Source organism: Nesoenas mayeri, assembly GCF_963082525.1.
Source record: "Nesoenas mayeri genome assembly, chromosome: 1".
NCBI classification, from domain to species: domain Eukaryota; kingdom Metazoa; phylum Chordata; class Aves; order Columbiformes; family Columbidae; genus Nesoenas; species Nesoenas mayeri.
The window spans coordinates 72,464,522-72,474,512 of NC_137541.1; the positions used below are offsets into that span (position 1 = coordinate 72,464,522).

At 42.2% G+C, this 9,991-nt stretch overlaps 1 protein-coding gene across 1 annotated transcript in view; it reads right to left on the bottom strand.

Moving 5' to 3' along the window:
- The window catches only part of FBLN1 (fibulin 1), a gene marked incomplete at its 5' end in the record, with an annotated part of 80,383 nt that extends 75,376 nt beyond the window's left edge, over positions 1-5,007 (bottom strand). Inside the window, one exon of the mRNA XM_080363856.1 lies at positions 4,932-5,007. Coding sequence (XP_080219982.1) covers positions 4,932-5,007 — 76 coding nt within the window. The remainder of the gene's footprint in view (positions 1-4,931) is intronic.
- Positions 5,008-9,991: the final 4,984 nt, after the last annotated feature.

Consider the following 9,991-nt stretch of genomic DNA (forward strand, 5'->3'; position numbering starts at 1 on the left):
TAGGAAGTATATGAGAGATTTTAGAAGTACTCAGTAATCTGAGTATGGAATCTAGTCAGTGATAAGAGCTTCAGAGCTGGAAGACTGTAGCATTTTGAATGGATATACCACTAGTAGCATTTGTACAGTATATCCTTCCAGTGCTCAATAAATCCTAAAAAGCTGGATCCATATCCATACGGATATCCATATCTATATCCATACACTTACTGCAGCATTGATATAAAATCTTTTTTTAGATATTGCTTTCTTCATTACTATGCTTAAGGTCTAAATCCGCGTTTTGATAGTAATGGACTCAAAAATGAACCCTTTAGCAGGGAACATCTTACAGGCTTGTGCAGCGTGGGTCATTTGTGAGTGCCACCATAATCCAGAAAATAATATATGTCCTATACTTATATGGCAAGTACTCAAAACTTTATCAGAGATGTCATTCAGCTTGCTTTGAATGAAAATTTTAAATTAACTTGATCAACTGGAAAGAATTTGGATGAGAAGTCCTGAGAATCTAGAAATTCAGTTTCTTTTTTAAGATCCAACAGCACATACTTCAAATCCAAGGGGCAATTTCTCAAAACTTCTAAGAAGCCTGAAGTAGGTTATACAAAGTATAAAACAGAGACAAAGTACTCATGAGTGCTGGGGGGAAAAGTGCTACTTGTTTAAAGAAGTGAAGGCAAAAAGCTCCATCAACTGCGTCAGCCAAAGATGTGCCAATGTATTCAGGAAAGCATCAGCACTGGAGATCGTGCTTTAGAACTGCTGTATCAACCCACCTTTTCCAGCACTGTCCCAGTACCATGCCAGAGATTATTTCGGGAGGACAAGATTATCGCCTGGTCAGATAAACAGGCAGATTATTGTGGGAACTTTTCCCTATCTCTGCCAGTTACCAAGTACATTGCCTTTGTAGATACTACTTTTGTCAACTATTCCTTCTCCACTTACCTGACATTACTCTGAGCGTTCCTAAACTGATTTTTACTCACAAAATATTATGACCAATAAATATTTATATTCTTCTAGGACTTTTCACTGATCTGAACTGACCTTTCCCTTCTTCCTATTCAGTCTTTTTGCTTCTTGTGCTCTGTCCCACTGTTTTTCCTCTTGCTCCTGACAACTCCCTCACTGACTTTATCGTGGACAACTTTTCTTTCTCACCCTGCAGTCTTCTCCATATTCTGTCTTCACTTTTACATTTTATCTTGGAGCAATGTTATCTACTGTCCTTGTTTAATCATATGTGATGACTTAGCTATTGAAATCTTAACACCTGACCCACTTCCTTCCATTGAACCTACACCTAAATACATGTGCCTGACATTTCCCAAGTGCTTTACAAAAATTTTTGCCTATTCTGGCTGAAATGATCTTCTTTTGTTCTTCCTTAACTTTACTCATTTTCCTTATTCCCTGTCACTGTCAAACATCACTTTTTGCTACCTCTTTCACAAAAGCTTTCATTCATTTATCTCTTTCATACAAAACTCATTCTTACAAAATCTACACTACCATTAAAATTCTTGCCTGTGCTCTGATTTATTTAGTATTTGGATTTTGGTTCTGTCTTTCTTGACCATCTCTGTCTCATCTCCTTTCATTCCCTACAGATATTTAACTACTTCTAGTAAACCCATATTCTCTGTTTACTGAATTGATTTTGCCACCTACTTCTTTAGACATATACATAACTCACAAAAACAAACAAATTCTTTTATGGTCCCAGGTAACACTTTCTGTCAAGTCCAAGAGGTTGAAGACTCATCTTTCATTTCATAAAATGTTAATAAAAGTACTGTAGAACAAGTTGGTCTTAGCTAGTTATTAAAAACATGTGTAAAGTTGGTGCGAAACTTGCAGCATAGGCTAAAGTGCAACAATAAATAAATAGCTTTTGAAAATGCATTGACTTGCTATCAGATAATGCCTGAAATCTGACAGAATAGTATAAATATACTGCAGTAACTTGATAAGCTAGTTTATGGATTTTCATCTTGGATTTCACTAACATGTCTGCTTTCAATTACACAGATGAAAAACAGGAGTTTAACATCTTGCTCTTCCCTGATTGCAATAAAATGTCAAGTCTGAAAATGGACTATTAAAAAGAAACTCAACTGAAAACTAATGTAGAGACAGCACTCATATTTTAGAACTGTATTTTTTGGTAGTATGTAATTTTGGGGGAGATTTTACATGTGATTGTGGGCAAGAAAGCACAGGTTTAGCCTTTTATAAGACCTACCTCCACCCATATACTTCTTATAAACTTACTGCTATAAAAGCACATGTAAAAATCATAATCCTAAAATAAAATTCATTCCACAAAGTCAGTGGAACATTTTTTCTATTACAAACTCTAAGCTCATCCTGAAAAGACATGTTTCCAGATGTTTAGTGAGTTAAACTGTCTGTGCCTGTAGCACCAAGACATGCCAAAGACATGGCTACAGGATGAACTATTCATACACTGACTGGACATAATGGTGTGAGTCATTCATCTTCTTCAGTAGATGGTAGTTTACATCATAAGCAAAAAAAAAGCTTTAAAAAAATTCAATGCTTACAATAAAGCAAAGCTGCATTAAAAATTTTGTAAGTTTATAAGACCTTTACTTTTGCAAAGAATGACATCTATGTTCACATGCACTGGGCAGCTCCAGTGAAGCCAGTTCTTTCTGTTTGTTTTTTTTTCAGAATGCCATCTTTAATAGATACTAATGATGATTCATTAGTAAGGAAAAGCAATTAAGAAAGCCAATGGTAACAAGCTTAAGAGGAAGCTGCATTTTAGAAATACATTGGCTAGTAACAAGGCAACTGTATCACTAAAGCACTCACACAGAGGAACACAGGCCCTGCTCCAAAGAGCCTGCACTTAAACAACATCACCTCACAGGGTAATTACTTCATTTGCCCACAAAACACACCGATATGAAATTATGTAGAAAAAAATAATCCTTCTTACAGCAATTACAATTATTAGTAATTATTTCACCTAAGCAAAGTCTACTCTTCAAAAGGTAGTGTCCTAAGCAAGGATCCTCATCTGCTTTTAGACATGTACATCTAATTTTATCCAAAGTATTGTTTTCAAAATTCTAAGGATGTAGAAATCCCATGTGAAATTAAAAGCATGGAATTTATTATTTTTTTAAACACCTGATTTATCTTACTGCCAAATTTGGTTATACTTTATGTTAACAAAAAACTTTGAAAACCTGAACTTGTATATCTAACTGCTTCCCATTTTTCTAAAAAGTAGTCCAATAATTAAGGTTAAATGTACACCAAGATTACAAAATTAAATTATTCAATGTTTTACAATAATGTAGAATGGTTAAAATTACTATGTCCATTCACTGTGATACATTAAAGCTTCGGTTCTGCTGACGTACCCTGCTAAGAGAAAAGAGGAGCTGTCTTGGGGATTCTGGCACTAAATATTGCTTTTCTAACTTTTGTTCTGTCCCTCCTTTAAAAGGAGTGGCTAACTTCTCTATCAAAAGCAAATATTTTGAAGCACATCTGTGACAAGTGTTCTGCAACATGAAAATCTATGAGTCAAAATACTGTGGCAGTAACAAATAATTTACTTCACTGGCTTTTGTTTGCCATTAATAGGCCCAGGCCAGAGACCATATGTTTGTAAATGTTTGCCTGGAGTACACCATAATCAAGCCTCAACTCCGAATGGCCCCCTTGGGGTTACTCTAATAGAAAAAGTCCCTTATCTGTTAGCTATGATAAATTCATTATCACCATACAAGAAGTAGTTTATTTGTCACATCTTACCAGTTGTATTTGTGTTGGTTTATAACAATGAATTAAATCAAGTTAATATCCTCTTTTTATACAGTATTAACAGAATGGGGAAAAAATGCACAGTATGGAAAGGGAGTCTTGGCCCGCATCCAGATCTCTGCTTTCAAAACCAACCACATCACACAACATCATTTATAAATGGTTCATATTTTGTCTTCAAAGAGCCTGCATCCTTTGCTTCACTATTCCTCCTGCTCCCAGGAGATTTCAAGTAACTATTGATCCCGTTTCCCTTTTTGGGGGAGCTTAGGGGGGGGCGTAATTTGGTCCCTCACAGATCAGACCTGACACCAGTTTCAGGAGACATCACCTTCGCGGTGTGCAGTTCAACCCAACGCCCGCCACCGGGCGCCTTTCGCTGCAGAGGGGCACCGTGCGACGGCGGGCGGCAGCACCAGGCGGCCCGACATGTCGCAATTCCCGGGACACCGGGCTGCAAAAGCCCCGGAGCCGCCTCCGGGGGCCCGGCCGACTCTGCCGCCAGAAGTCCAGGAGGGCGCCCGGTCCCAGGAGCAGGGGACGCCGGGCGGACAGCGCAGCCTGACCCCACGACCGAGCGACTCACCAGCTCCCAGCGGCAAAGTCCTCCCCGGAGGAGCCTCATATCGACCCTCCGGAGCAGAGCCAACCTGCTCGGGTGGCGGCGACCCGTGGGGGTGAGCGGGAGCCGGCGGTGGCAGCGGGCAGCTGCGGCGGAACCGATGCACGCCACGCCTTTCTGCTCGCTTGAACGTGGCAGCGGCTCTTTAAAGCCTGCCCGGGATAGCCAGGGGCACGGAGGGGGACGCCAGGGGAAGCCCAGCCGTCCCGCTGCCCCATCCCCGTGGTCCCCGCTCCCGTCCCGCAGCCGCGGGACTCCGCTTGCCGCCCGGAGCGCGGCAGCCCGCGCCCTCCGGCCCCGGGAAGGTGAGTGGGCACTGCCGGGGCAGCCAGCCCGGAGAGGCCACCGAGACACCCCGCCGCAACCCACCAGGGTGCCCGGACCCTGCGTCGCCTGCCCCGGGGGCAGAGCTGGGCCCTGGGGCGCCGGCGAGGGGAGAGCGCGGCGCAGCCCGGCAGACGCCCCCGCTGATCGGCTCGGCGCCGCTCCCCGCACTTACCTTGGCCCCGGAGCGAAGGCACCAGCGCCAGGAGCAAGAGCAGCCGCAGCGGCCGGGCCCCGCCGAGGTTGTCCATCGGCCGCCCGCAGCTCCCCGCCGGCGGGAGCACTCGCACCGAGCGGGGGCTTGGCTCTCCTGCAGCGTCCGGTGGGCTCCCCCCTTGTTGCTTGCTGCTGCTTCTGATGTTATCCCAGCCGCCTGAGACCGGTTGGAAAAGAGCTCGCAGGAACCCCCCACTCAGTGGGCTTTACAAAGATTTAATTCACTGCCTCCCCGGTTAATTATACAGCCTGCAAGTGCTTAGCAGAACAGAGCCGCCACCGCAGCTCGGAGGCAGAGACCCTGTTGCTTCTGGTACCCCTACCTCTCTTCCCTCCACACCCACATACGCTGTGAAAGTGACTCCCTTTAGCTCGGAAAACTTCACAGATACTCTGCGTGAACCTAGGGACGGCTTGACTGACTCTGTGCAGCAGAAATGCAGCGGCTTCTCTCGGTGCCAAGTAGGAGAAAGCCACAAACAAAGACAAAGCAAAGAAAAACAAAACGAAAGAAACCACCTAGCAGAGAAAGAAAGGTTTATGCTCCGGAGGAGAGATTTTTCACCCTCCTTTGTCGTCTTTCTGTGGATTTTACACCAACACAACTTTTGTCAATAAAAAGGATTTTTTTAAAAAGGAGATATATTCTAGAATCTTTCAATGAAATTCACTGCACCGGAGGGAAGCCTTCTTTCCTCCCACTCTTCTTAAAAGTCAGGACGAGAATTTCAACCCAAATGAGGCAGTCAGCTCTGCCCTATCGCTCCCCACGCCCCAACCCCCTCCCTCCCCCCTTTTTTTTTTAAACCCCTTTATCTTATTTAAACAGGAACACAAACACTGGTAGTGGTCAAAGGGAGAGCTAGAGTTGAAAGCACCCAGTTGGCTATGCTGTTGGCCAAGATCTTCAAGATAATGTGGGGGATCGTATTTGCAGGCAAATGCGCACGGAAACAAATGGGGAGTTCATCACCTTTCTATACTTTGCCCTCAGCTTTGCTCAGAAAAACAGTTGGATGTTACTTTGTGTTTGCTTAGTAGTTGTGCCACATGGACCCTGATTGGACTGTTCCTCTTGCATCTACTCAGTAACTCAGGTTTTGAGTATCTCTCCTCAAAATGTCCAACTGGAAAAAGTATTTAAGGCAGTGAGAGTTGAAAGTGTGTATGTTTTGTTCTGCACTAGGTTAGTTGCTCTTACACGAGAACACAAACAGGGCTGTATGGCCAAGGGTTCAACTATCCCAATTGCCTGTCTTCAGCTACAATTGGAAGTGGTCACCAAAGGAAGAGAACGAACAAGGAAAACACATGTGATAATTCTTCCAACTACTCTTCCAGCTTCCAGCTGCTTTGAGTTTGGAGCATTTCCTCAGTGGAATGTGGTTTCTGTGCGCTTAGTACCCCGCAGTGAATTTCTTTTCCAAGTATTTAACCTGCCTCCCCATGAGTTCTTGTAATCCTTTATCATCCAAAATATTCTTTGGCAACTGGTTTCAGGGATCTACCACTGACTCTGTGAAGATCCATTTCCTTTTATTCCTTTTGAACCTCGCTCCACCAACCTTCTTGTGGTGCCTCCTAACTCTACTGCAGGAAGAGACATCAAAGAACTGACCCCTATCCACACTCTTAATGCCATTATCATATCCTGCCCAGGTCATCTTTTTTCAGCTGCTGTTCATTTTTTGTTTAGAGTTTCTGCTTTGTTGGTTTGGTTGGTTTTCTCAATTTTATTTGGAAAGGGCACCAAGAAAAGGGGAAGAAGGATAGAGGGCTGGCTTTATTTAAGGGTATTTACAAGGGTACTACAAGGATTTTACATTAGCTATAGTGGGACCTTGGCAGTGTTTCATCACAACCTACAAGCTACTGTTTTTCACCTTATCAGGCAGCTGCAGGGGGCAACTAACAAAGATCACACCTTGTCTAAAGTCTGTCCCAGCTTAACTGAGCTGGTGGAATCCTCTCTATAGAAACCCTGGATTCAGTTCAATATTGGCTTATTTCTCTTTAATCCCTCTCCTAATTGATTAAAGGCGGGTAGAAAGAAGTTCACCAGTTTGACTAAAACGGTGTAAAGTCACACATAATAGCTTGTCCACACTTGGAGTTACCGTGATTAACACCATGTGTGGACATTCTTACTCCAGAGTAAGAATTCCTTCTTCCTGTTTAGTTTGCCACCACAAGCTGTTTACCAGAAATGAGGCAAATTCAAGTAACAGTTTAAGAAATATTTCTAGAAACCGTTGTGGCTATGGTCATCTGCAGATCTGATAAGAGGTTTTTCCCTGGTTTGGGGTGGAGGTTTTTGCATAATATTAATACACTTTTCCAGTATAAATTGGCACTCTCACCTACAATCAGATTCAGTGGTCTGGGGTACATGTGATTCTAATTACTGACCTCAGGCTTTGTAGTGAGCTAAGCCGTGCACTTCAGGCTCAATTCAAAGCTCCTGGAAGTCAATGGAAAGTAAGGGCTTATGAGAGGGAACATTTTGCACAACCGCATTTTTTCTTACATCTGTTTGCAGAGGCCCTCTAATCCTTTGTGTAGCTTTTAAAACAAACAAATTCTTTAATGAGGATTTTATTTTTACTTCAGAAGAATAAAAATCATTTGCAGAAGCTCAGATTAATGAGTAATGACAGCGTAACGAATCATTGCGCAAGTGATTTCCAAGGGTCTTGTTGGGAGTAGATACACACAAGTGGACTGACAAAGAAATTTAGAGTTACTCTAACAGATCCATTACCATCTATGGCAGCAGGTTCACAGTTGTCATTCAGCTACTTAGTTTTCATGGGAACAGGAATTCTTGAGATGGCTTGAATAAGCCTGTGTAAGGACATCAACCGCTGCCTAGTGAACAAAGCTGCCCCATAGTCCCAGCTTTTATGTCTCATAGCTCCTCTGTTTTACTGCAGTTCCCAAATCCTGATTTTTTTTCCCTCTCCTCATCTGCCCCAGAAGTTGGGCAAAGAGGAGGGAAAAGAAATTGCTTTATCTTCCTTGTTTTCAGAAAGAATGTTGCAAGTGAGAAAATATATTTATCTAGAAGTGAAATCTACTACAGGGAAACTCCTTGGCCTCTATCGCAAAAAATGAAGCTGCTTTTTGGCTCTCATCAAGGTAATGTGCCACCCTAAAGATACATAAAAAGGCCTCTTTCCTTCTTAACAGGAAGAATATTTCACTGAGTGCTATGGATTCACAAGGATTAAGAAAAGCCTATATGGATCTTACCACCTCCCATTGTAAAAATAAGACCCCAAATTCTACAGTAAGCAAATCCATACTGGTTACAGTACAAATGATCCGCCCAGCTCCAGAGACTAGTATGTGCAAAGTACAACTGGCATTTGGCTCCTTTCCTGGAGAAAACACTTCCCGAATCTTTTGTGAATTAAAAAATAATTCGAATAGTATGGAAGACCTCTGTCCAAAGGACATGGAGTAACAACTGTGTCATGTAATCATTTTAATATTGGAAGCTCTGAAAAATTTTAGGTTTTAGCATCTTAATATAGGAAATGGATTTTTAAGGTTTATGGGCACCATTCGGACTGTCTGGATAATTATTCTGCACGGTATAGACAGGTTTTCCAATTTACTAGTTTACTAGGACAAACCTTTCAGAAAAAAAACAATGAAAAAAACCCTGTCAGAGTTTTCAGAGACAGATGCACCATAATCCTTGATTACCTTTTAAACTGTTAATGGCATTACAGAGAAGGCTTTGTTGCTTATTTTGAGTGTAAATCATTAGTTTTTAATAGATCTCTGGGCTTGTATTCACGTTGAAGTTACCGTCACTGTGTACTAAGTGCTTTATGCATCATCAGTGACCATCAAAGTGTGGACACTTCGCATGCACCTAGCATGTCCTTTTTAGGGATTAGCTTGGAATAAAACCTCCATCTAGATACAGCAATTTGTCCCCCATGCTCATCTTCATCCTCAGACCCCAAACTACTGGTATCCATTGGATACCAGCCTTAATCTTGCCAGACCCTAGATAAGCAAGGGAAGGTGGGAGGCCTGAGAGCCTCCTCTATCCTGTGCCTCCTATGCCTCCAAGTCCAGTCAAGAAGGCTCACCTAGCTGTCACCACCTCTATACCATCTGGCCTATGATAGCATCCTGTAGCTAAAGTCAGGCAGAGAAGCTGGCTCAGAACTCCTTCCAGAATCATTACAATGTTGGGTGAAATTTATACCATCCTAAATTTAGACTTCTTTTTAAATAAATAACGTTACATATGTATTTAAACACGTATATCAGTAATATTACATATATGCATATATATAATTATGTATAATAGATACCCACAGCCCAAGCAGCTTCTACCATAAGGGTGGCAATACAGATGCTTGTATACAAACTAGGGTATCTTCCTGGGCTCCATGTTACCTAAAGACTGCTAGAAGAGGCTCAGCTTACTTTGTAGAGCTTTCCTTGTACCGACAAACCCTTTCACTGCTAGATTAATCTCTGAACATTTTCCCTCTTTGTGTGGATCAGTCTGTGAATACCAAGGCAGAATTTCATCTTATTTTTTGCTAAATGTTCAAGACTGGCACTCATAACCCCAAGCCCTTTTCAATATCATTGCTTTTAAGCATTTTGACTTTTTACCCATTTTGGAGTTTGTATCCATTTTGTAAGTGTTGCCTACATTTTATTTTCTTTCGTATCTGATTAAGACAAAAAATATGTAGAGTTATCTTGGACACTTAAAACACACACTGGTTTTCTATTAAAATATATAGGGTCTGCTTCTAAGACAAGGAGGAGTTTATTGGGGTATAAAGGAATGCTTTGATGATCCATGTAATTTCCCTTGTGGCATTGCTTGTAGAATTCAGGAATAACTCAATCTGACATTCATGGGGTATTTCCTGTCTCTCCTTCTAGAGACGCATCCTTCCAGTCTCTCAGATCTGCCCCTTCCCATAAATTTCCTTTCCCCTTCTAGACTCCCTCATGTCACTGCAGGCAGAGCTGGTCTTA